The 27,358-nt window shown below is 38.2% G+C and overlaps 1 protein-coding gene across 5 annotated transcripts in view; it reads left to right on the top strand.

Annotated features, from left to right (window-relative positions):
* The window catches only part of LOC119945196 (ephrin type-A receptor 3-like), a 65,692-nt gene extending 39,356 nt beyond the window's left edge, over nt 1-26,336 (top strand). For 2 of the 5 annotated variants that reach the window (XR_005456151.1, XR_005456153.1), the window contains 4 exons: nt 1,343-1,488; nt 2,273-2,384; nt 3,398-3,571; nt 25,528-25,608. Coding sequence is in view for 1 of the 5 variants with exons in the window: in XM_038766263.1 (XP_038622191.1) it covers nt 25,528-26,289 (762 nt within the window). In the remaining 4 variants the exon portion in view is untranslated. Of the gene's footprint in view, nt 1-1,342; nt 1,489-2,272; nt 2,385-3,397; nt 3,572-25,527 lie in introns of all 5 variants that reach the window. The other 3 variants (XR_005456152.1, XR_005456150.1, XM_038766263.1) reach the window with 3 other exon arrangements.
* Nucleotides 26,337-27,358: the final 1,022 nt, after the last annotated feature.

The raw sequence follows: 27,358 nt of genomic DNA, 5'->3' as shown, positions 1-27,358 counted from the left end.
CTTTGGAGTCCATACTTTCTTTTTCAATACATAGCTCAGTCTTGAAGTATAAAGGTAAGCAGTATTACAGCAGTTACCCCTTTCAGCAGGAGAAAAAAAGATCAACAGTAAAGAAACAGATTGCATCATCTCAATCAGAATAGTTCTAACAATAAACAGATTAATGATTATTCAAATATTGAATTTTGTTCATTTGAATGAGTCTATCCATTTGAATTGTCTGTAAGCTGGCTAAAGTTTATTTCATTAGCAACAGTTACTTTGCAAATGAAGAAAAAACGTGATCGTGCAAAAGCTAACAATTAGTTGAAACTTATCAGAGGATGCTTGTTAACTGCTTTCATATGAGTATGTGTTGTTCAGGAAAAAAAAAACTTCCTTTGTATGTAGCTGCTCACCATATCTGGTTTATCTAAATGTGAGAAATAGAGAAGTTTTTCTAATGGAAAAAGTTTGAACCAAAAACTGATTAGTGAGCTCTTCTGTTATTAACTGGTCACTGAGACACTTGGAGCTGTACCTTTTGGGCATTCGGTATTGATTTCACCCTCAGCCGCACAGCACTTATTTACATGTCTGTAAATTATATTAATATCTGTCTTCCCCTGTTTTATTTTTAATGATATTTGTTAAGCACTTACTATGTGTGAGACACTGTATTAACCACTGGTGTCGATACAGGCTAATCAGGTTGTCCCACATGGGTTTTACAGTCTTAATCCCCATTTTACAGATGAGATAACTGAGGCACAGAGATGGGAAGTAACTTTCAAAGTCACAAGGCACACAAGTGGTGGAGTCATGATTAGAACTCAGATCCTTCTGACTCCAAGGGCTGTGCTCTATCCACTAGACCACGCTTCTTCTCATTGTGAGCAGGCAGCATGTCAAGCAACTCAGTTGTGCTCCCACAAGCACCATCAATACATATTTATTTAGCACCTGCAGAGTGCCTGGCAGTATAATAGGTTCCAGGAGGTTAGTTTTGGTTGGGCATGATCCTTGACATGAGTGAGCTGTGGAGACAGTAGCTGGGAAAGCACAGATATGGTATAGATTAGATAGAACAATATCATATAGAGAGCAGAAAGCATAAATATACCTAGGTAAAGATACCTAGAAATCAGAAACTCCTAAAAACCTAGAAAAGATACCTAGAAAATTGAAATTGTCATATAAGCATTGAATAAGAAATCTGCCAATTTTAAAACTGAATTTTAGTTGGATTTCATACTTACCATAAGTTTGGTCTTATTGAATCTATGAGCAGATTAAAAGAAATGTCAATAGACTGTGGAAAAAATGACATCTAATATCATGGTATCAACTTTGACTCCTTCAGAAACCATCTATAATAGGACACGTAGCCTTAGAGAAATGAAGAGAAATGAAATGAAGAGAAATGAATGAAGATAAATGAAATGAAGAGAAAAAGAAAGCAGATATTTGATTGGCATAGACAATCCCGACGAAAGCCAGTTTCCCAAAGTAAACAAAACTGCTTTATTGTATATGCTGTTGCTTGCACCAACCAGGAAATTGGCGTTTCTTAGGACATTTTCCAGACTTCATTCCAATGCTGTACACCTTCGAACCTCTCCTATATCTTGCCACCCACTTCAATGTCCATTAGATCTGCTCCTTACCATTTCCTGTACCCTGGCCTATACTTGTTTCTCCTGACATATCTTCCTTACTCTTTTTCTGTGCCTTTCCCCACCCAAATTTCCTTTTTTCTTTAGATTTCCTTTCCTCCTAAGAAGAGACCAAATGAATAAAATCAAAGTGTGAATCAGGTTAGATGGGAATGCATTACCAATTCCTGAATTCTCTTCTGAAACCACTTAAGATTGAGCAAGATGCTGTAATTTTATTCATTTAAATTATTTTTTAATGCTTCCACTTCCCCTTTTCTAGTACCCTACAGACTTTTCCCTAAAATTTGGATAGAACAGTAAACAGAAAACCAGGAGTTACCGTTTGTCTAGTTACTTCCCAAAAGACTCTGTGAGAACTCTGTTAATGTAATATTTCAGTGACTCAGTTTCTCAAGTGTGCACTGAAAGCTGCTTTGGGATTTTTAGTGTGCATGACGTTCATGGCTTATGAATTCAGTTTATAGATTAAAAGGCAAAAATAGTATTTCATACAAATAGTTGGCCTCACAAACTCAGGAACTAAATGAAGTCAGACAAGATCTAAAAGAAACCAAGCTACAGGCAAAAACACAGGCTAAGAAAATGAGTATCTTGGTGGCTTTTTTTTTCTATAGGAACTGCTATAACAGAGCTTAGGGGTTGCTGTTTATAGGAATCCACAGAAGGTTTTCAGCAGACAAAACAAAAATAGCCCAAGAAAATAGACAAAATGGAACATGGAAAGTGGTAAGTTCTTACTCTTGGTTCTGACACCACAAAACAAGTATTTAGAATCACTAGGACCAACATTATTTAAAAATCTGCCTGGCTCCAGCACGGCATACCTTCCTAGTCTGAAGCCAAGAACCTTTTCAGTAGAAACAGTATGCCATCTATATTGGTAGACGAGTCAAAAAGTAGTATTTATAATCTTTCGATAGTGTCTATTAATTACTTAGTTATTCTGTGCAAAGTAGGATACTTAATGCTTGGGTGAGCACAAGAGATTTAGTGGACATAATCCATACCTTAGAGAAGTTTACAATCTAGTGGGGGAGACACACTCTAAAATAAATAACAAGTATAGGAAAGCAACAGAATTTAAAAATTTGCAAGTAAATGGATAGCAGGGAGAAAGGAGGCTGTAAGTGTCTAATGTGTGTAGAACAGTTTATTAAGTGCTGCGGAGTACAACGTAAGTAAATGATACAAACCCTGATTTCAAACAGTTTACAATCTGAGGGAATGCAAATATGAGCCCGAAGTAGCTATATCCACTCTTTCCTATCCTTACAGGTTCCCTAGATAACAAAAATAGAGAATAGCAAGGCAACAAAGAATAAGTTTTAGCCAAGTGAAGCCAATCAAAGCTTGGAATGGTGTACGGTTTTGTTTTAGACCTTAAAGGGAAAGGGGTGAATTTGTTCGGTTTTAAAGTGTTTTTGTTAGTGATTGACGTTTTACTTTCCTCTCTACATAAAGAACAAAATATAGAGGTGACAACATTAAGGAAAGTGTAGGAACTGAAAGTTTTAGGACTCAGAGTTCATTTTGAGTTGAAGTGAAATGTTTGCCTATTTCCAGGACCCTTTCTTCTCCTTTGAGCTGGAGGGAGATAGAATTCCCACAGTTAAGTTATTGCCATGTTTTGACCTTTTCTCCTTAGGTTTATTCTTTGGTGAACTTGGAAAAGGATTGCAAGATGTAAGCACCCATACTGTTTTTTGATCTCATTTTTGTTTTACCTTTTATTTTTTTAGTTTCAAATTCTCACTGGCATTTCATTTGAACAGCTACAGCACTAGAAAGCTAAGAGGGATAGAGGTTGGCAGCGGATAAAAAGACAACCTTGAACTAATTTTGAAGTCTACAATTAGTCCGGATCACAGTGTGGCAAGTAAAAGTTTTAATGATAGACTGGTCCAGGCCTTGAGGTAAATTATGCATAATTATTCATAACTGCTATTTTTGGCTTGCCTGCATTTGTCCTAGACCTCTGCCTGAGGAAACAATTTGAAATAATTAGTGTGTTAGTGCATTGACAATGATGAATGAATTGAATGCTTCTTGTGCCAAACATGTATCTTGATAAGAAGCAGATAACTTTGGCAACTGTGGTATTTGTGTTATTAGAGCTAGAAAATGGAAACAGTTTGATCATTTTCATAGGCTACAGGCATTTTGATCCTTAAGTTCAAACTTCCACTTGCCATGATTAGCAAAAGCCAAGAATTTGGGTGCTACTAACCCTGGAAGTCCTATGACTAACCCCTTAATATATTTTACATATGAGTATTTTTGTCATTTAACACAGAGGGTAGTATATACAATGAAATCCTTCTGAGGTTTTTATTCTCCTTTACAATGAACATCCTGTATTAAATCCTGTATTAAATATGATAAATTTTCAAGATAATTAGCATGTTGGGTAGTAAAAACCTATTTGGTCCTTTCAAAAAGACTTGCCAAGTATCTTGATTTATTCATTCATTCAATTATATTTATTGAGTGCTTACTGTGTACTAAGCGCTTGGGAAGTATGTTGGCAACATATAGAGATGGTCCCTACCCAACAGCGGGCTCACAGTCTAGAAGGGGAAGACAGACAACAAAACAAAACATATTAACAAAATAAAATAAATAGAATAGTAAATATGTACAAGTAAAATAGAGTAATAAATATGTACAAACATATATACAGGTGCTTTGGGGAGGGGGGAAGGAGGCAGGGCGGGGGGATGGAATTGAATTTCCTATCTAGTGATAACAGCAAGGTTTAAAACATTATTTTAGAAACACAGTTATGTAACTTGAAATTACTTTTTCATGACCTAATCTTCAATGGTTATGATGGTTAAAAATGTGACATAACAGGTAACTTCATTTCTAATGTATTGAAAAAGTTTAAAGCTAACAGATAAAATAGGTGATATAAAGGAGAGATCTGTCTTTCTAATGAATTATCCAGAAATCTTACATAGCTTCTAGCTTAGTTAAAAAAAAACACTCTGAAGCATTCACGTTTTTCAGTACAATAACACCAACAATTGTCTTTGTCCTTCTTGCTTGGGAGCTTCATTAGTCAGCCAATCTTTGTTTTGGTGGGGAAAAAAAAGAGGTCCATTATATAGAGAAGCAGCGTGGCTCAGTGGAAAGAGCCCAGGCTTTGGAGTCAGAGATCATGGGTTCAAATTCCAGCTCCGCCAATTGTCAGCTGTATGACTTTGGGCAAGTCACTTCACTTCTCTGTGCCTCAGTTACCTCATCTGTAAAATGGAGATTAAGACTGTGAGGCCCCCATGGGACAACCTGATCACCTTGTATCTCCCCCCCCCCCCCAGCACTTAGAACAGTGATTTGCACATAGTAAGCGCTTAATAAATGCCAATATCATTATTATTATTCACCGCATATGCAAAAATGGATTTCCTTCCCTTACAAATGGCCCTGGGCCAAAAGATGGAATTGCTGGATAGCCCTGGAAAAAATTGCTCAGCGAACAAACTCATTCCTTAATAGTTGGGAAGCTGCAGGCATATTTCATTTCTGCATGTTTCTAGTAGTTTTATTTCATAGTTCGTTTAGAGTTAATAAATTTATTATCATTTATGGGTAGCATTTACATATTCACAGACTAGCATAAGCATGCTCTCTAGCTAGAACTTTAGCTTCATGTAAAATTGTTTCTATATAAAAATTTCAACTATGACAAGTCTGTGGCATTTTGTGCCATGAGATGTGCTTCAGTGCAAAGCGAAAGACATTTTACAGTCTGGCTTATTGTCTGCCTAATCCCTAAGCTGAAAAATCAAAGAGTGATACGTGGTTTTGCTATAATAAAAGATGAATACCGCGTCACAAATATACGCTGACAGTGATTCGCATATTTTTCCATTTGAGTTCAAGCTTGACGAAGATAACACCGATAATAGTTTGTATTAATCATTTGTTTAAAGGCATTGCACACAGCATCTTACATTTGACCTTCACCAATCAACAAACTAATACATGTGTGAGAGGCCAAGTAAACCAACCTCCAACTTAATAGATAAGGATTTTCCATTTAGACCTGTGAATTTAAAAAGTGTAAAAAGGGCCAAAATTTTATTTAGACTGGCAAATTAGTAGTCACAACTACCAAACCTCAGCTTACAGCTATATGATTTGTACAAAATAATTTCCAAAGAGGCCTGTATCTAGGGAAACAAAGCCAGTGTCAAGGACTGAGTTTTAATAGATCACAGCAAGGCTGCTGCTCTGCTATATACAAAACCCAGACTCAGAAGCAGGTCATCTAGGAATGATTTAGAACCAGGTTCCCCATAAACCTGCAGTGCATGACAGATGAAGGATGGCCCCTTTCCAGCTAGACTGATGGCTAGCTGCACCAATCTTCCCCATGCTTCTCCCATGACAGGAGGGGAAGGAATGAAGGGTTGGGGTCTGGTTTCTCTGAGTCCATTTTACAGAGCATCTTCTTCGTGACTCAGAGTTTCGTCTTAGGTAGCCCCCTCATCTCTGCCAAAATACTGCACTGAAAATGGCTGTGCTCTAGCGTGTGTCACCAGGTGAGTGAATGACAACACTGCTGACAGGGATGAGATGAGAGAATATGTGTCGTGCTGTCAAAACTACTCTCACTTAAATCCTTCATGCAGGTTCTTGGTCCTAAAGTCTCAAAACTGAAATTCATTGCAAGATTTTAACTAGAAACTCCACCAAATTAAAAAAAAAATGGCAACAACTGTCAAGCAAAGCTACAAACCTTCTATTTTGTAAAACAAAACAAATAAAATTAGCCACAAATACAGTTTGATCTTTTCCTTATCCAATTGTTTAATGACAACCAAATCCTGGTTGGATAGTTTGGTTCAGTTTCCTTTTCAAGCCACCCTTGTGTGCTGTCCATAATCAAGTGATAATTTGTAATCCACTGTTGGCTCTCAGGTGAACTTGCATGGAATGTCACAGCTTTCCTTATGGACGGTGAATGCTGGATCAGAGGATAAGAGGAATCCTCAACATTCAGCAGTGATTCCTAAAAAATAATCAGAAACCCGAGATACAGTCAATCAATTTTATTTATTGAGTCCTTACTGTGTGCAGAGTACTGTACTAAGTACTTGAGAGAGTACAGCATAACAGAGATGGTAGATATGTTCCCAGCCCACAATGATTTTACAATCCAGAAGAGAGAGACAGACATTAATACAAATAAGTAAACTCTGGATATGTACAAAAGTGCTATGGGGCTGTGGGAGGAGTGAATAAAGGATGCAAATCCAAGTGCAAGGGTGATGCAGAAGGGAGTGGGAGAAGAAGAAATATGAGCTTAGTTGGGTAAGGCCTCTTGGAGGAAATGTGCCTTCAATAAGGATTTGAAGGTGTGGAGAGTGACCATCTGTTGGATATGAAGAGGGAGAACATTCCAGGCCAGAGGCAGGGTGTGGGCACGAAAGGTATAGAGTCCATGACACGAATCTCTTATACTACACAAGCGCTTAGTACAGTGCTCTGCACACAGTAAGGGCTCAATAAATATGATTGAATGAATGAATGTGCCTCCATCTTAGTGAGCCACTCTGTGTCATTTCTGCTTTCTGTTGGATATCAATTCAGATTTCAGTCCTGAATAGAGGAAGCAATCTGAAAGTAGGGTCCGCAGTTTACTCATTTTGTAGGTCAAAGGAAGCTTGAAAAATACACCTTTACTAACCCTTTCTTTGGCAACATTCAAATCCTGCTGTTTCTGGTGTGAGCTGGATGTGGGGAAAAGTCCAATCGATATCTTCTCCTAGCCTAAAGCACTCTGAGGCGAATATCAATTTATTTGGGTATCAGTTGCATGTTTGATACTCCAAAATATATATTCAAGTACAAGAACAACAGAGAAAAGAGCACATTTGGTGACTGTAAATGAAATTGAATTTTAAATTTAGGGGGCTTTTGATTTTTAAGGTCTTGTCACAGTGAGATGTGATTTAAGGCAGACAGTGTCAGAAATATTTCCTGCCTTCACCTCTATTTGTAAGTAGAAAGTCTGGTATATTTGATTTCATGCTGACACAACATAATTACTGGTAGCCCTGGAAACCAAGGCGTCTCCTTAAAAGGCTCAACTGCCCCTAATCAGAACAAATCAACACACTATTAGCAGGAAGAAATTAGTCTAAGCAGGGTGGGTGGTATTGGGATCTTTTTCAAAATATTGCTTTCTGATGCTCTTGGGCTTGGGCATGCATACAATCTGCACACCCCTCTGTTTCTCCACTAGAAGATAATTGTCAGAAAGGCACAAAACAAAGGAACAAGCTAACTACCAATGTAAAGGTTATATAGGTGCATCCTTTCCCCACCTCCTCCATCAGGACTCATAGCACTGGGACGAGCAGTGAGGGGTTTATGAACCAGAGCTCTTTTCCCTTCCATCTATCAACCACCCAGGTGAAACATCTGCCCTTATACCCTACCGGAGTGGAGGGTAGGCTGAAGTCTCCCTTCACCTTCAGAATGTTATAATACGTTTGAAATTCTCTCCTGATGAGAACTATTTGCCCAGGAAGGTTGTTTTTATCTTTTAAGTACTGGGAACGTTTTTGGAAGTTGGAAGCATTTCTACATTTGAAAAGTTAAAGGATCTTCTGTATTTGGGTACACACAAACACACACACGCATCACTCCCACCCAACATTTTGAACTGTAAATTTGTGGCTTAGTGGAAAGAGCACGGGCTTGGGAGTCAGAGGTCGTGGGTTCTAATCCCGGCTCCACCACTTAATGATGGCATTTGTTAAGCACTTACTATGTACAAAGCACCGTTTCTAAGCACTTGTCAGCTGTGTGACTTTGGGCAAGTCACAACTTCTCTGTGCCTCAGTTCCTCATCTGTAAAATGGGGATTAGGACTGTGAGCCTCATGCGGAACAACCTAATTACCTTGTATCTACCCCAGTGCTTAGAACAGTGCTTGGCACATAGTAAGCCCTCAACCAATACCAGTGTTATTATTAGGAGAAGAGATGATGTTTGTTGTCATGGGTTCGAATCCTGACTCCACAACTTGTCATCTGTGTGACCTTGGGCAAGTCACTTCACTTCTCTGGTCCTCAGTTCCCTCATCTGTAAAATGGGGACTAAGACTGTGAGCCCCACGTGGGACAACCTTGATCACCATGTATCCCCCCCAGAGCTTAGAACAGTGCTTTGCACATAGTAAGCACTTAATAAATGCCATTATTATTATTATTATTATTATTATTATTATTATTGCTATTATTACTATTCCTATGCACTAGAACCAGGTACTGTTATTCAGTAGCATGTTCAAAAATACTTGAGGATTGTCGATGCGCTATCTCAGTGGGCTTTTTAGAGATGGTGCCTTTTAATGACACTGGTCTTAGTTTAAATGAGTGATGCACTAGGAAGTCAGGCTACATCTTCATGACTTTCCTCAAGCTGGATATTTCCCAGGATACCGTGCTTTCAAAAAAGAAATACTGATCCTTTCAGGGTACTGTAAAACTTAAAGCTGTAACTGAGGTACTTTGGAAAGCCTCCAAAAGAGGCAGCTCAACAAAAAACAGCCTCCTAAAGGCACTAGATTTCTGACTCAGGCCTTTTAAAAACTGGGCTCAGAGCAAGGACCACCCATCTAACCTCAATAGGACCATGTTTAACTATAAGAGCCTTATTAGGGACTTACATGTCATCAGTAACATTTCTCTAAGGGCATTGTGTAAGCCTGCTTATAATCCCTTCCCAGACAGAAGCCTACTGTTAGGGAGACAGACAGTTTAAAGCAGATTCCTGTGAGATAGCTAGAAGCCCTCCCGCATCCCCACCCAATCTCCACCCCTGCAGCCATCAATCCATTTGGCTAAAGGGCTGTGGAAAGTAAGAGTGATGTGGAAGGTTATTAGCATACGGTTATAAATGCTAATAGCTTAGCTGACACCAAGGATGGGTTTTTCTTTTATGGAGGTGGTTGTTGTGAACATTATAGGTCTGAATGGGGAAAATCTTCCCCATTCATATTGTAGCCCTCGCCCTTCATTCACATGTCAAGAGCCCTTTGTGCGACCAAACCTTGTCAGACTAGCTGTTTAGTGATAACAGCTTGCCATTGAGGGCTGGGAAGAAGATTGTTGGGGGTGGGAAGACACTGGCCCAGGGGGCCAGGTGGTGGCCAACTGGCCAGTAACAGACAATTTACCCTAAATCAGCTGCACCAGGCTGTACAGTCAAGCCACTACTACAAAGGGGCCCACATGTGTCTTCAGCAAGCTTCATTAATTCTTTTGGATGAGGGTGTACTTCTTTGACATATTAATTAGTTTCCCTAATTTCTCTTACACCAAGTTAACCCCTGTATTGGTCACTCAATTCAAATTACAGATAATTGTGTGGCTGCTAGACCAATATTTATGCAAAGTATCTGACAAGCTGAAAAAGGAGGTGAATGCTTCGTATCATTGGATAGCAGCTACATTATGCTAGTAATCTGCTTCAAGTTTCTAGTGAAAAACAAAGACACAAGGAGTAAGAAAAGCCACTAAAAGAGAAAAAATTACTTCAGAAAATGATATATTGTTGTCTGAGAGAAAACTTAAAACTTTATACTCTGTGATCGTGGGAATGTGTTTGATTTGAAATGTTCTCTTCTCTAGCTTCCTAGAAGAAAAAAAATTAAAAACATTGGTACGGAAGTCCTATTCATAATAATAATAATAATAATAATAATAGCATTTATTAAGCGCTTACTATGTGCAAAGCACTGTTCTAAGCGCTGGGGAGGTTACAAGGTGGTCAGGTTGTCCCACGGGGAACTCACAGTCTTAATCCCCATTTTACAGATAAGGTCACTGAGGCACAGAGAAGTTAAGTGACTTGCCCAAAGTCACACAGCTGACAACTGGTGGAGCTGGGATTTGAAACCATGACTTCTGACTCCAAAGCCCGTGCTCTTTCCACTAAGCCATGCTGAATGATCTGGACTTGAGAAAATATAGAAATATATTTTTTCCTCTTTATTTTTGTAACATTGAAATAAAATTAACATATGCTTATCACACAGGTTCAAGGTGTTTAACATTTTTGTTCAGTAGTTTCTGGTTAGGCATATTTGAGTTAAAGATGAAGACTTCAGAGGCTAAAGGTAACTGTTTTTTAAACTATGATCATAAACATAACAAATAATAATAATAACTTCTCAAAATATATGAAATATTCAAATTCTACATAGTGTGATATCTATCTTTGTGTAGAAAATGAGTACCCCATGGATCAGTTGCAATAGCTAACTAATCAGCAACTTCTTATTTTTTCCTTCAATTGAAAAGAGGGGAGGCTGGGATGAAAAGGAGTGAGCAGAAGAATATGTTGTCTAGATATAAATGAATTTGAATCCTTTATCAATAAATACTCAATGTGGTTATTCTGTACAGTAATAAATATTCATTCATAAGATTCTCCCTTTACCATAAGACAACAGATTTGCCGTCTGTCAGCTCTGTTGACAGAGTTTGTCCTGGCTTAGTAAGTTGTAATTCTTCTAATTTTAGCTCAGCCTTTCAGTGTCTACTCCTATGGGGAGAACATGTATAGTAAGCAAGGTAGCCTTGTGTGTCTTTAAAATTCTGGGTTCTTTCTAAGTTGTGGAAGGCAGATATATTTAAAACAAGTTTTGCTACCTATTTAAATACATGAGTAAAGGCTGAGTTTGTGTTGAAAACTAAGAAATAATAATAATAATGGCATTTATTAAGTGCTTACTGTGTGCAAAGCACTGTTCTAAGTGCTGAGGAGGTTACAAGGTGATCAGGTTGTCCCACGGGGGGCTCACAGTCTTAAGCCCCATTTTACAGATGAGATAACTGAGGTACAGAGAAGTTGTGACTTGCCCTAAGTCACACAGCTGACAATTGGCGTAGCTGGGATTTGAACCCGTGATCTCTGACTCCAAAGCCCATGCTCTTTCCACTGAACCACGCTGCTTCTCTGAATGGTGCTCCCGTATATGCCCTCATATCAATGAAATTACATTGTTTCCAGCAGGAGATTCCTTAGTCTGATTCCTATTCAGACTCTCTCTAAAATAAACAAAACACAGTAGCAATTCATAGAGGCCTAAAAACACTGTTTAACTTAAACTGTATAATATAATATGCTACCACCTGCTAGGAAAAAATTGTTACTTTCAAATTTCAGTCATTGACTCCTGGAAGATACACAATAACAAAGTGACCTCAGTGTTTTTGAAGATAATTGAGGTAAAGATCCTTGTTTAAAATGGAAATGTCAGCATGGATTCAGGCTGTTTCACTGCCAGAGCTTCAGAGTCTTCTTAACTGGGCAGTATTAGAACTGTATACAAGTGTTTGTTTATTTTGAGGAATAAGCATTGGAACTGCAAAGGGAAAGCACCTAGTGTCTAATGGGTTTTCTAATTTTAGAACAAAGAATCAAATGATCAAAGGTATTGAGCACTTACGGTGTTCAGAGCACTGTATTAAGTGTTTGGGGGAATATAACAGAGATGGTAGACATGTTCCCTATCCACAATGAACTGACAGTGTACAGAGGTGCATGAAATAATTCACAAAGACAACAATGTTAAGTATATTGACTATATACTAGGAAGATCATTTAAAAGTGCAGAAGGTTCTTTATATATGTCAGTCAGTGGTATTTATTGAGCATTTACTGTGTGCAGAGCACTGCACTAAGTGCTTGGGAGAGTACTGTACAATAGAGTTATTAGATACGTTCCTTGCCCCCGCTCTCAATCTAGAGTATGTAGTGCCTTCAATATCAAAAAGCTTCCTTTAATAAACTCTGTTGTTCATTTTTTGTGGCTCTGAATATTGTTTTTCAATCTATGCAGATTTGACATAAAGGAATAAATTATACAATAATTATTCGGAAGTTCTTTGAGGCTGGAAAAATGTTGTGGAATCTCAGCTGAGCAAAGGAATCAGGAGTTTCAAGTATTAATATTAGTACTGGTCCTAACAATAATGTGTTAATATGATATACAGTACATAAAATAAGTTGTGGGTAATAGCAGCGTGGCTCAGTGGAAACAGCACAGACTTTGGAGTCAGAGGTCATGGGTTCAAATCCCAGCTCCGCCAATTGTCAGCTGTGTGACTTTGGGCAAGTCACTTCACTTCTCTGGGCCTCAGTTACCTCATCTGTAAAATGGAGATGAAGACTGTGAACCCCCTCTGGGACAACCTGATCACCTTGTAACCTCCCCAGCGCTTAGAACAGTGCTTTCCACATAGTAAGCACTTAATAAATGCCATCATCATTATAATAGCTCTGAAAATATGCAAGTCAGCATATTGCTAGTCAGTAGAAAGAATCTCTTTTCATATTACTGTCGACAGGCATGTACAAGTGCATGTCTTGTATATCACTTTTGGTAGTAAAATGTGGGCTATCTGGATTAAATTAGTCCTTTTTTCATGACTAATATTAAAAATGAATTCTTTTGTGAGGCAGAGAGCCATTTTGGACTCTCTTTCCAATCTTTTGGACTCTTTCCCACAGAATGCTATTGGAACATACCACTCTGACATACTTTTAAAACTACTATAGTAGGAAGAAGGAAGAACAAAAAGAATGCCAAAGTTGGGAAGGGAAATACTTTTTCTTCATCAAATCAGTCAATCAATTACATTTATTGAGTACTTACCATGTGCAGAACATGGTATTAAGCACTTAGGAGAGTGCTTAATACATACCAATATAACAGTTGTTAGGCACGTTTCTTCCCTACAAGGAGTCTGGAGGGGAGACATAAGTGTTGTGGGACTGAGGATGAGGGTGAGTAGAGAAGCAGTGTGGCTCAATAGTAAGAGCCCAGACTTGGGAGTCAGAGGTCGTGGGTTCTAATCCCAACTCCTCCACTTGTCAGCTGTGTGACCTTGGGCAAGTCACTTAACTTCTCTGTGCTTCAGTTCCCTCATATGTAAAATGGGGATTAAGACTGTGAGCCCCACGTAGGACAACCTGATCACCTTGTATTCCCCCATCACTTAGAACAGTGCTTTGCGCTTAACAAATACCATTATTATTATTCTTACAGGGTACATATCCAAATACGAGTACAAATGAAGTTGGATAAATATTTGCTCTTTTTCTGTCACTTTAGAAAGGAAACTAGTTGTAAGTAATGCAGTCATTCTGAATTTCTGAACCTTTATCCATACAAGGTTTTGTAACTTTGTGGAATGGTAGCTCTAGCATGAAAGGAATGTCTGCATTTTCCTTTGTCCAGTCCTGATAGAATCTCTGGGCTGGGAAAATTAAACAATGACCTATGCCTGGATGAGTCCAGAGTGTAGTTTAGCGACTTAAAAAAATATGACTTTTATCATTTGAAATGATTCAAAATGGAACTTTTATAAATGGAATTACAAGCTCTAAGCTTGTGGTAGCTTTGAGTATTTTCAAAAAGATTAGTGTAAGCAAGGGCACTTTGCTTTGGAGAAATTTGAAACTCAAGCTAGAAGTGCTGTAGCATTTTAAAATATGATGTACATCAAAAGTAGCCCATGCTGAGTTTCCTAGGTGCTTTTCAGGTATGGTTTGACAAGATCATTAAAAATAGCAGGTTGTAACCCAAAGTCACTTTTATCTTTTTTTTGTTCGTATTTTAAACTCTAGACTGAACTCCATTGAACTCTATTCCTATTTACTGTATTCCAATTCCCAACCCCCCTCCTACATTTTCAGGATACAAAATCCCTATTCTCTAATGTTTGGACATTGATAATGAGAAGTCTTGTCAAAGTGTGACCTCTATATTCATGAAGTGGAACCAAAACACCTTGAGCTAATATCACTTTGATTCCTAATCCTGTTCACATTTCTCGTCAAAGTTTCATTTGAAATGTCTTTTGGATTTACTCCTTCTGGGCTCTTTGATGTAGGTCTTGACCTTGATACAAATTTTACACAGCAAACTAGAGGATTGGTGCCTCACTTTCACCCAAATATAGTATTTTTTTTCCCCTTTCACTTCCTAGGCTCCATTTATGGTTTAGTGCTCCACAATGATTTTCATGTCAGTCTCTGTAACCCCCATGGTGCAGTACCTGAGAATGAACTCTACTTACCTGAAAATACCTGCAAAACAATGAATTGAAATGATTTAATACAATGTTAAAACATGACTTGAATGCTTCCATTTTAGATTGCTTGGAATTGTAAATGAGACTGTCTGTACTCCTTAGAAACTAAATACAATGTCAATGTGATAACCACAATAAGTAGTTTTAAAAAAGTGTGCTCCTCAGTGGTCTGACATATGTGATAAAACAAAATGTTTACCAGTGACTTTATCATATACTTTTAGTATTTTTTTCCTCAGGCCATATTTTTCCTTAATGAATCAGAATTCCATTATAAGGAAAATTCATCATTTCAGTTTCCAGTCCACATTTTAAAATATTCTGAGTATGTACAGGAATTCCAAATCACCAACCTGCCTAGGGTTTGGTTTAACACTAATTTACAAGACCCTTATGTAAGAGTCATGTTCATTTTGGAGTCCTGGACCCTAACAGTTGATTGACAGAATCTCTGCGGTGTTCTCTGGAGGAACTGGGATGACGTTTGTAAATTCATTCAATCGTATTTATTGAGTGCTTAATGTGTGCAGAGCACTGTACTAAGCGCTTGGAAATCTTCTATACCTTGAATTATCTGTTTACATTTTTCTGGGAAAAAAATAAAAGAATAATCTTTCATGCTTCTGCATCTTTAATCAGTAAGTTACTAGATAATATGTGGAGTGACATCTTCTTTGGTTAGGTTTCTTCCTTTTGATTTTAGCTTTCATTATTGATTGTAATACTTAGCAATTGGCATTCTGACACAAACTGGAAGCAGGACTGGAGAAGAAACAAAAATTTTGCCTCTAGTGAACACAAAGTAGATTTTTTTAAACTTGTTCTTTACATTTTAAGATTCGCCAATATTTTAAGATCCACCATTTTAATATGACATTCGGGGCATTTCTCTGTATAAAGTTGTAGCCTGTTGACATCATGCTTTTCTACATCTGCACAGTCTTTTATATTTTTTTCTCTTTCTTTTCTCATCATTCTTATTATCTTTTTTTTTTTTTTGCTATTTTCTGTGAATACTCAATTCTATTTGTTCTGGAATATCTGTCTATATCCTTTTTATGCTAACATAAAGGCATGCATTTTTTTTAATAATATTAAACAATAGAATCTATTTGGCCCTTTGGGTCTCCCTAAAAATTACTGAAGGATATGCAAAAGGGTATGAGCAAGGAACAGATAGGCAAGGATACCCCAATGCTTTGAAAAGTGCTTGGCACATAGTAAGCGCTAAACTAATACCATTAGAAAAAAAGTTCTGCCCAGAAATCTGTCATTCTGGGAATTTTCACCTTCCTAATCCTTAAGGCTTAGGTCAGCCTAGCTCCCAGGCAAAAATTAATCAAAGGATTTATATTTGATCGAAAATTGTTGCTTGACTCTTCTTTCCCTTAAATGTCTTTATATCAAGCTTTTTCACTGGGATGCTTGAGATACCAAATTTGCTCATGCCAATTTATTTATTTAATTAATTAATTATTTCAATCGTATTTATTGAGCGCTTACTGTGTGCAGAGCACTGTACTAAGCACTTGGGAAGTACAAGTTGGCAACATATAGAGACGGTCCCTACCCAATAGCGGGCTCACAGTCAAGAAGGGGGAGACAGACAACAAAACAAAACATATAAACAAAATAAAATAAATAGAATAAATATGTACAAATAAAATGAATAAATAGAGTAATAAATATGTACAAACATATATACATATATACAGGTGCTGTGGGGAGGGGAAGGAGGTAAGGCGGGGGGATGGGGAGGGGAAGGAGGGGGTTGATTCTGGTATTGAAGAAACCAACTGGAAATAGACAAGCAAATGAAAAATTCACCATTTTTGCAAGTGCTTTTTAATCTGTTTTATAGCCAATGCATATTTTGAATTCCTGAGAGATAATGCTGCTTTCTGGCTTCTGGAATCCTTCCCTTTTTTAAATTCATCCCTAATTAAAGCAACTAGACCTTTAAGATAGGTCCCTAAATGAAGGAACCATAAGATGAGTTTGAGCACTTACTATGTGCAGAGCACTAAACTCAGCGCTTGGAAGAGTACAGTACAACAGAGTTGGCAGACACGTTTCCTGCCCACAATGAGTTTACAGTCTAGAGGGGAGATGGAATCAGTATAAATCAATTATATCAATTAATAAATGAATAGTATATAATTTAAGGACAGGTACATAAGTGTACCAGCTTGGCTGGTACGAGAAGCAGCATGGCTCAGTGGAAAGAGCACGGGCTTTGAGTCAGAGGTCATGGGTTCAAATCCCGGTTCCGCCAAGTGCCAGCTGTGTGACTTTGGGCAAGTCACTTAACTTCTCTGTGCCTCAGTTATCTCATCTGTAAAATGGGGATTAAGACTTGAGCCCCCCCTTGGGACAACCTGATCACCTTGGAACCTCCCCAGTGCTTAGAACAGTGTTTTGCACATAGGAAGAGCTTAATAAATGCCACTATTATTATTATTATAAGTGCTTTGGGGGCGAATATCAAATGCCCAAAGGTCACAGAACCAAGTGCAGTACCCAAGTATACCTGATACTTATCAGAACCACTTGCTAATCTTTGTTCAAAGTAATCCAGAGGGATTGCAGTAAGGAATTGTGTTTTATCTTAAACTGTTAGGGGAAGAGGTCACTGATGGGGCAGGGTATGGATTTGAGTGAGGACTGCCTGTGGACAGATAGTAAGCTTCATGTTTTGACCTCTCAGAAAGCACAATTTATCATCATATGAAAACCTCCAAAATCAAGACAATGAAACCCTTGTCTGATTCCTCAAGTTTTTTCTATTAACACATGCAGTCACAAACGCATGATACAAAGTCAAACATACTCGCACTTGTAGATACATGTTCCCAGCAGGATTTCATTTCTGTTTAGTGCCATGGTTTGGTGTAAAAAATCTCTCATGTGTGTAGATGTTTTCATTTTTGAGCTTGTCACAGCATGTAATCAGTGTCACACTGAGAGCTGTGTAAGTTAAGTTCTTTTTTTTTATCCTTAGACTTAGGAACTAAGTATTTGGAATTATTTTATCTGGAAAGCATAGTACAGCATAGTTTGTTCATATCAAATCCAGTTATCAAAGATTTGAAGAACTAGGTTTAACGCAATTTCTAGATTATCTTAATTGAGGGACTTTTTTTCAGAATTTAACCTCAATTTTTAAAAACTGTGGTATCTTTATTTAGTTAAACTTCTGGTATACTAGTAAAGAACCGACATAATTAGTCATCTCCCTCAATATTCCTTTCATATCCAAAGTCATCCTTTGTTCATCTTTCCAGAAAGTTTGAAGCTTCCAGATCTCATTTGGGTGACTTCTTTAGTCCTCACCACTGCACATTTGCTGAATCTGATTTTTTTTTTCTGCTATACGTTTTCCACTTTACCACAAAAAACAACTCATGCTTGGCTTGATTTTCCTGCATTCAATTCCCAATGCAGTAAACTGAGACTAGAGCTCCTTGAAAGGATGGTGGATATGTTGACTCACTGGCATGTGATAGGAGCTCTGGTTAGAAAGCAATGAATATATGGAGTTTTCAATTCCAGTGTTGGTTAGGCGGCATATATATTCTTTAGAAATCAGGATATTAAACTGAGCATGGCTTGCTCTGAGATGCAAAATGCTATGTATTAAAAGCAGCAGTTTAGTGGCATTATAAGGCCAAGAGAGGTTAAGGTTACCTTGGCTTGTGGTGCAGCTGATAAAACAGCTGGAGTATATCCAAGATTCCTAGACTCCAGCTTTGTCATTTATTTTTCTCTGCTCTTTTTTAAGAAAAAGAAAAATTTTCCCCTGCCCAAGCAGTGAAATGTCAGATCTGGATTTTGCATTAAAGTAGAACCTTCTCTGCAACTGCAATATCTGTAGAAATCTATCAAAAATTTTACTTTGGTTAATTGGTTAAGACTTGGTAATATGGGAATGGGGGAGAATAGTGCTATAGAAAAGAAACTAGAGGTGGTTCTCTGGTAGGGAATGTTTGATCTTTGAAGATTGTACCTCCCTCTTTTGTAGTCTATGTTTAATATTTGAAGTTGGTTTTCATAGTTTGGTGTATTGAGATTGAAGGAGAAGAAGCACTAAAAAAAAAAGAAACCCTGAATAATAATAATAATAATAATGATGGCATTATGATCTCTTTTAAAAATAGCAAGTCTTTCAAGTTCATATTAACATTATTGGTAGTATGTGAATTGTAACTCTAAACTAATTCAGGTAGTTATCTAGAGCTTTTTCAAGTAAGCATTTGCTCTATTTTCACAATAATGTGGGCAGTCATTAAGATTTTGGTAGCATCACAGAAGTCTCCTCTCTTTTCCCTGGCTGATTAGCTCCAGAAATGCTGGAGAACATACCTAGTTTGTTACTGTTCTGTGTTTGTTCAACTTTGTGTCAGTGTATCAGTCTTTGTTATGTGTGTCCATTGCTAGGCCGTCCTCTTTTACAATGGGCAGCAGAGGGAAATCAAAAGCATAGCAGCAGGGAATCAAAAGTGTAGTGCAGGAGGCTCAAGATGAATCTGTGTGTCCAACCACCAGCAATGTTCTCACTCACCTTATAGTTCACCACAGGGGCAATCATCCAGACTCATCTCCATGAACAGTTCTGGCTGAGGATCTCCCCAGTAGTGACAGAGCCCAGATCACCATCCATTCTCTTCTTTCATTCCCCAAGGGCTGTTGTCTGAATTTTCACCCTCTGTAGTTGCCCAGGCCAAGGGAAATCCAAACTCTGTAGCTCCTCTCCTTGTTCAGAGAAGCCGCGTGGCTCAGTGGAAAGAGCCCAGGCTTGGGAATCAGAGGTCATGGGTTCTAATCCCGGTTCCTCCACTGGTCAGCTGTGTGACTTTGGGCAAGTCACTTCACTTCTCTGTGCCTCAGTTGCCTCATCTGTAAAATGGGGATTAAGACTGTGAGCCCCGTGTGGGACAACCTAATTGCTTTGTATCCCCCTCAGTGCTTAGAACAGTGCTTTGCACATAGTAAGTGCTCAACAAATGCCATCATTTATTATTTATTTTTCATTTTTCCTATATCAGAATTTTTCCTTTCTCCTTTTTCCTTTTTCCTAGGGTTGGTGATTCATCCATTTTATACCAGATATATTGGTTTTCAGATGATCTGCTCTCTGCCAAGAGTAGACATTACAAAAGAAACCCTTGGTTGATACTATTTTCAATGCTCAATTTTCCTCCACGTTGGCAGGATCAGTCTCAAATCCCCTTGTCACTTCATCTAATTTCCCTAATGGTCCTCAAGTCTAGTATGATTCTCCAACTAGTTCTTGAGAATGAGGATCCTCGATAGGAGTGGCATTTTGCATGTTATCAGAAGCGAACTGACATAAGGCAGGCCAGAGTTACTGGTCATTCCTTCTTCCTAGGGTTGACCATTCATCCATTTTATAACAGACCTATTGGTTTTCATGTGATCTGCTCTCTGCCAAGAACAGACAGACGCCATTGGTTGATACTATTTTCAATGCTCAATTTTCCCCCACCTTGGCAGGATCAGTCTCAAATCCCCTTGTCACTTTATCTAATTTCTCTAGTGGTCATCACATCCAGTATGATTCTCCAATTAGCTCTTGAGAGATCTATGAGCTCTGAAGCCAACAGTTATTACTCAAATTGCAATATATCAAATTTCATCTGTCATGGGGCCAGGTCACTGGTTTTGAGTAAGTCATATAAGTGAAATCATGTCACCTATTGGTCATCAATCTTGCTGTAATTCAGACCATAATTTGGGAGAGCTGGATCGAGACCTACAAAGGTTTATGTCAAGTTTTTGTGGTATTTCTATAGAATAGAGCTCCATGTTGGACAAGGACTATGTCTGACTTGCTTAGAACAGTGCCCGGCACATAGTAAGCACTAACAGATACCATTGAAAGAAATATGAAGTGTGAATAAGATGTACACAGAATTGTTAATCACTTAATCTCACATCAACAGGATGAAAGGCTGAAATTTGAAAGTAGTAAATTTTGAATACTATGAACAACAGGAAACATTTCTTTGGCATCAAGTGATAAAGTTGTGCAGACTGAAAATATCAGTAAGTTCAGGTAGAATATGAGTAATTTAATGGAGGGAAAGTAGGGGATATAAATGGAAAAGATAAGGATATTATCTTTGTGACACCACAATAAATCACATGAGTTCTCACAACTGATGTATCATTGCTGTACATCATAAAAGTAGTTTTTTATGCATAACAATTCTACAAAGGTCAATATTAGCTCAGTAGGAGGCCCAGATCTGTTGACACATTTTGCAAAAAACGTTTTACTCATTTTTATTTCCAAGTAGTTACACTTAGTCAAATAATTCAGTGTATTCATATTAGGTATTTGATGTTTGGCGGTCAAAAATATGAGATAACAGAGCTTGTCTTCTAATTTATTGGGAGACTTGATTAAATGAGATATTAAATATATATGCATATAGAAATTGATGTGATGTGATTTAATTCATTCATTAAATTGTATTTATTTAGCATTTACTGTGTGCAGAGCACTGTACTAAGCTCTTGGGAGAGTACAAAACAACAAAAAAGGACACATTCCCTGCCCACGAGTTTACAATCTATTATCAATGACAGATACAATATTAAATACTATTAATGACAGAATTGAGTTTCATTGTAGTTAGTCAAACTATAAGTATGTATTCTCAATTATTTTATCACTATCATATTTTTTTCTAGATAAATATCTCATACTCATTCTAATAGCTCATTCTGCCTATTATGGCTGCTAGATTGTGTCAGTATTTGGTGGTATGTTTTCAATCTAACACGGCTGAGTAAAGCTGAGGGAAAAAAAGTTTTCATATCCAAAATGAAAGAAATCAATTCCTATTTAAACTTGTTCCAGAAATAAAATAAGTGCTGGGAAGTGACTCTCTGATGTTAAACTGTAGAAATAAAGTGAACATTTGCATTTATGCCATCATATAGAGAATGTGGGGGCACTTTGAAGTAGTAAATCAAGGCTTATATCGTCATTATTGCAGACTGTTTCATAAAATATTACATGAGACATACCTCTGCCCACATCATCTTGTCTTGTTACCTCCTCTATTACTTAACAATCATCCTAATTCTGGGCTACTCCCTTTCTATTCCCCTTGTGAATAGACTTGAATTGTAATCACCTTGTTCTATTTTCTATCAGCTGCCTTTCCAAATGTTCTTTTCTGTGTATTAAGTCATATTCCTCAATTCTAATGTTCCTTTCTCTGCTGTCCAGGAAGAAATATCAGGATACAGCCAGAGTCGTGAAAGTAGCGCGGACACCAACTGTCTCTCTGGGGTTTTCTCTCAGGAAAACCATCCTCCAGCCTTAATGGAGTGTACCTCTCTACCCATGGGCCAGTTTCTCCCAAAATTTCTAATTATTGTCCTGGAGGGACAAGACAAACCAGCCATTTTGCTGTTTAGAACATGTAGCATGTTTTTTTTCTTGTCCTTTCTTTCCTTGCTGTGTTCCTTCCAGCCTACAACCAGAGCTGTCTTCAGGGTTTTTACAACACACAATTTTGGCTGTGATCTACCCATTTAGCAACTAGTCAGATTTTTAATGGTTTAAGGAAAACAAGGGACAGATTCCCTAAGCTCCCCCTTGCCAAAATAAACACTCACTTGAGTTCAATAAAATGCAAGAATAGCAACACTTTTGGTCCACACTCCCCACCCAGAGGAAAAAAAGGAACAAATATATTAAAAATGAGACTGAATTTATACCACGACAAATGTCTGTTTTGTATGATTTTCCTGTCATTAATATGGGGTAACACTGACTTAATAATAATAATGATGGCATTTGTTAAGTGCTTACTATGTGCCAAGCACAGTTCAAAGCACTGAGGTAGCTACAAGGTGATCAGGTTGTCCCACAGGGGGCTCACAGTCTTAATCCCCATTTTACAGATGAGGTAACAGGCACAGAGATGTTAAGTGACTTGCCCAAAGTCACACAGCTGACAAGTGGCGAGGCCAAGATTAGAACCCAAGACCTCTGACTCCCAAGCCTGGGCTCTTTCCTCTAAACCATGCCGGCTTCTGAAGGAAGTTATCACTGACTTTTATCTAATATGCAGCAACAGTGGCAACCAGCTGAAAATGTCATTTCAGTGACAATTACACATCCACAATGAGTATCCATTCACAATTATTGTAATTTAGGGGTTATCAAAAGGATGGTTGTTATGTTAATTGAGTAACAATTAAAAAAAAGTTTCTTAAATTAATTGGCAACAATAAAGTGGGATGCTGCTTAAGAGAGAAGGAACTTGGGCCTCCCCCAGGTTTCTTGAGCTCAGCTGGTTGAAGGGCAAGTAGGTTTGGTGCGGGATTGATTTCACAATGGTCTCCTAGGGAAGAGCGGGTTATTGGGCAGTGTCCTCAGTGTTCTGTTATGCTAAAACATTCTATTGTGAGACCACCAAGGGATTGTGACTGTGTCTAATTCTCATCCATGTATTCTTTCCCAGTGCTTAGCTCAGTGCTCTGCACCCAATGAGTGCTTAATAATAATAATAATTTTGGTATTCGTTAAGCGCTTACTATGTGCCAAGCACTGTTCTAAGTGCTGAGGTAGATACAAGGTAATCAGGTTGTCCCACATGGGGCTCATAGTCTTTAATCCCCATTTTCCAGATGAGGTAACTAAGGCCCAGAGAAGTTAAGTGACTTGCCCAAGGTCACACAGCTGATAAGTGGTGGAGCTGGGATTAGAACCCATGACCTCTGACTCCCAAGCCTGTGCTCTTTCCGCTGAGCCACGCTGCTTCTCTACTAAAGAAACAAAGCAACAAGAGAAAGAGGATGCAGATAGAGATGAAAGGTTAATGGTGTTTGGTATTAAGAGAACTGGACTAGGAGTAAGAAAGCTGGGCAGTCTTGGGTAAGTGATTTAACCCTTAGTGCATCACCATTTCCAGCTGGGCAGAATTTCAAAAAGCATGGAAGGTTCTGCTTGATGTTATTTCTCCCAGGACTTTGAGGCTGGAAAGGTGTCACATCATGTGGATCAGCCTTGTTCAGTCAGGCTTACTTGGGCCAGAGTAGCTCCTTGGCACCGATGTCTCCAAAAGTTTTAATGAATTATGTATTTGATACATTTATTACTTAGATAGGAAGGTAAGGGCAAACATAGACATTCACTGGAATTTCAAAAGCAAGAATTAAAATGGCTGTACCACTTAGTGTTTTTTTTAATTGTTCAGCAAATGATTATTTAAGGGTTTTAACCTTGCCAGCTTTATTCTTCAGTAAATGTCTCCATATTAAGTGCTAGATTTGGAGACTTAGTGTTTTTGCAAGTGGACTGAAATGGCAATCTACAATCACTTCCAGGCAATTTACTCTTCATTACAAATTAATGAAGTGATAATTGCTCTCTGCAACCTTTTATATGCTGAGCATACTGGTGCTGTGTGCATTATCCTGGAATTTATACCTATGCATTCAAGTGCCTGTGTTAGCTTGCCAAATTATAATTGAAAAGGAAAATGTTAAACTGCATCGAGACTACCATAATTAAAATAATATTTTACTTCAAACTGTTGACAATATTTAGCATAAAATGCCCCATCTTTTTTTATACCCTGAAGTGAAGTGCGTGGCATTCAAAACATTCAGAAGATTAGTGAGTAATACTGTTAAAGTACAGGGGTACAAAAAGCTAGTTAACTCCACTAATCTATGTATGACTAAAGGCAGTAGGGAATTTGGTGAAGGGTAGGGGAAAGTATTCCCTTATTTCCCTGAACTAGCTAATTCCCTCAATCCACCATAAGGCAGTGCAGGGCAGCATTTCAAAAAGCATTTTAAAGAATCTTTTCAGAGGCATTGGTGGTTTTCTCACTGGGAATGGAAGGTTATTTGTAAGCAGTTTTAAATGCCTCTAAAATTATTCAAGTTTTATGAAATTCCCATCGGGCTGTAATTCTGGCTATAGAACAAAGTCTGCAATTTGTGGTAGTTGATAATATTTTCCATGGAATTCAACTACACCTAGAATAATACTGCTCATGGGATAGGGATGGGTCACTGACTGGGACATTGAAACGTCTAGGCATAGTCATTGAGGATTCATGCAGTCACCCTATTCCCCAGCCTATTTTTAAGAAATCAGGTGTAATTCCTTCAAAACCAATTTCACTACAATTTCTTGAGTTCAGAGACTACACCCCCTGTCTCCATTCAGAATTTTTAGAGATAACGCTGCATATGGAGAAATAGGTGGCTGCAGTGCTTTCCTCATGATGGTGGTTTTCAAGTTTCTGGGCAATATTCCCATGAAATGTATTTCTTTTTGCTTCCAGGTCCAGAGAGAGTTAGAGGTGTTGAAAGTGCTTTTAACTTATTGCTCGGTTGATTTTAATCTTTTAACTCCCATCTGTGGAATCTTTTTGAGTCCTGGTCAGAGGTCTAGGTTTTATTTGTGGGTGTGACCTGAAAGACTGCATTTCCTTGAGCAGGATCTCAACTTTTGGAATTCCCTTTCTGGGAAGAAGGAACTCTTGGATTGTCGAACTTTTTGTAATTTCCAGCATCTAGTTTAAAAAACAAGTAACTCTTTTCTAAAGGTGTGGCAGAATGGTCGAGTTAAAAACACGGAGGATTGATCTATTTTGTTTTTGCATTTTTATTTTCTGAACATGAAATGTAATAGTTTCTCTTGATATTACAATTTATGGCAACTCTTTTTTTTTGTATGTTTTAACCTCTAGTGGGAAGAAATCAGTGGTGTTGATGAACACTATACTCCTATCAGGACGTACCAGGTGTGCAATGTCATGGATCACAGTCAGAATAATTGGTTGAGAACCAATTGGGTCCCTCGCAACTCAGCTCAGAAGATTTATGTGGAGCTCAAGTTTACCCTGCGAGACTGTAATAGCATTCCCTTAGTACTGGGTACCTGCAAGGAGACTTTCAACCTGTACTACATGGAGTCTGATGACGATCAGGGGGTCAAATTCAAGGAGCATCAATTTACAAAGATCGACACTATTGCAGCGGATGAGAGTTTCACACAAATGGATCTCGGGGACCGAATTCTCAAACTCAACACGGAGGTTCGAGAGGTAGGACCTGTCAGTAGGAAAGGCTTTTATCTGGCTTTCCAAGACGTTGGCGCCTGTGTGGCCTTGGTGTCAGTGAGAGTATACTTCAAGAAGTGTCCTTTCACCGTCAAAAACTTGGCTATGTTTCCAGACACTGTTCCCATGGACTCGCAGTCCCTTGTGGAAGTGCGGGGATCTTGTGTTAATCATTCCAAGGAAGAGGACCCACCCAGGATGTACTGCAGCACAGAGGGCGAGTGGCTGGTGCCCATTGGCAGGTGCTTGTGTGATGCTGGTTATGAAGAGAGAGGCTCTGCGTGCCAAGGTAACAGTGTGCTCTATGCTTACAGTTCTGTTTCTCGGCTGGGAGGGAACCCGGCGGAAGTGCTGTCCGTGTTTGTAATCGTTGTTTTCCTGCCCTTCTGACTTGAATCAACTGGATTACAAAATGGCAAAGGAAAATGTTTCAAGAAAGCTACGTTAACTCCACATTACATATTTTACATATTTCCTGAAAATACAGACGCTCTCTCTTCTTTCAAATCTGCCTTTCTTTCTAACCATTTCAGTAATCGACTAACTGGGAAGCCTGGGCAACGACACTCTCTTCCTCTGTTCTGTCCTTCAGTGAATACACTGTCAGCACTCAGTGAGTGTTATTATAACAGACTTGACAGGCGGTGGTGACCATTAGGTTAGTATTTAGGTATCTCATGGTAAAATTTGCCTTATTGTTCGAAGTAATGATATTTTCTTTCAGTGGGACCCTGGTGTCAGATTGGACTTTGTACATTAAAATCACCCCAATTTAGGCATTGCCACTTTTCATATACAAAACCAGGTCTGCACTCCAGTTTAAGGACTGTGAGCCCACTGTTGGGTAGGGACTGTCTCTATATGTTGCCAATTTGTACTTCCCAAGCGCTTAGTACAGTGCTCTGCACATAGTAAGCGCTCAATAAATACGATTGATGATTGATGATGATGATGAGTAATTTTGTGGTTTCACTGCTTTCTTTTGTTCTCTTTTTTATTCCCCAAGGCCACTTCTTTGTAACCTATTTAGATTCTTTATAGTGAACATTGAACAATAGTTGAACTAAGGTGAGACATATTAACTACAGTTTACTTGTAGAACTATATGGATAAATGAGAAGAATGAATTAGAGACCTATTTTTGCAACCATGGAATGTGAACCAATAAAATGCCATCCATTACCCAAACAATTACTTATGGATTGTAATTATCTCAGTAAAGCGAACTATGATTTCTCTTCAGCAGCCTTGGTTATGATTTATGTGCTCAAAATAGATGTGGAAACAATGAATTTACTTTATTATTGGATTACACTTCCTTTAAGTAGATTGTGGTGACATTTTACTTTATGCATATTATTGCTGGGGGGAGAAATGAAGAAATCCTGAATTGCTAAATGACGTGTACGTGTCCAACAGATTCTCTAAAATTACCTGAATCTTTGGCAAGTCCCTCCAG

The sequence above is a fragment of the Tachyglossus aculeatus genome, chromosome 24, assembly GCF_015852505.1.
Source record: "Tachyglossus aculeatus isolate mTacAcu1 chromosome 24, mTacAcu1.pri, whole genome shotgun sequence".
NCBI classification, from domain to species: Eukaryota; Metazoa; Chordata; class Mammalia; order Monotremata; family Tachyglossidae; genus Tachyglossus; species Tachyglossus aculeatus.
This window is presented reverse-complemented; position numbering and strand designations above follow the sequence as displayed.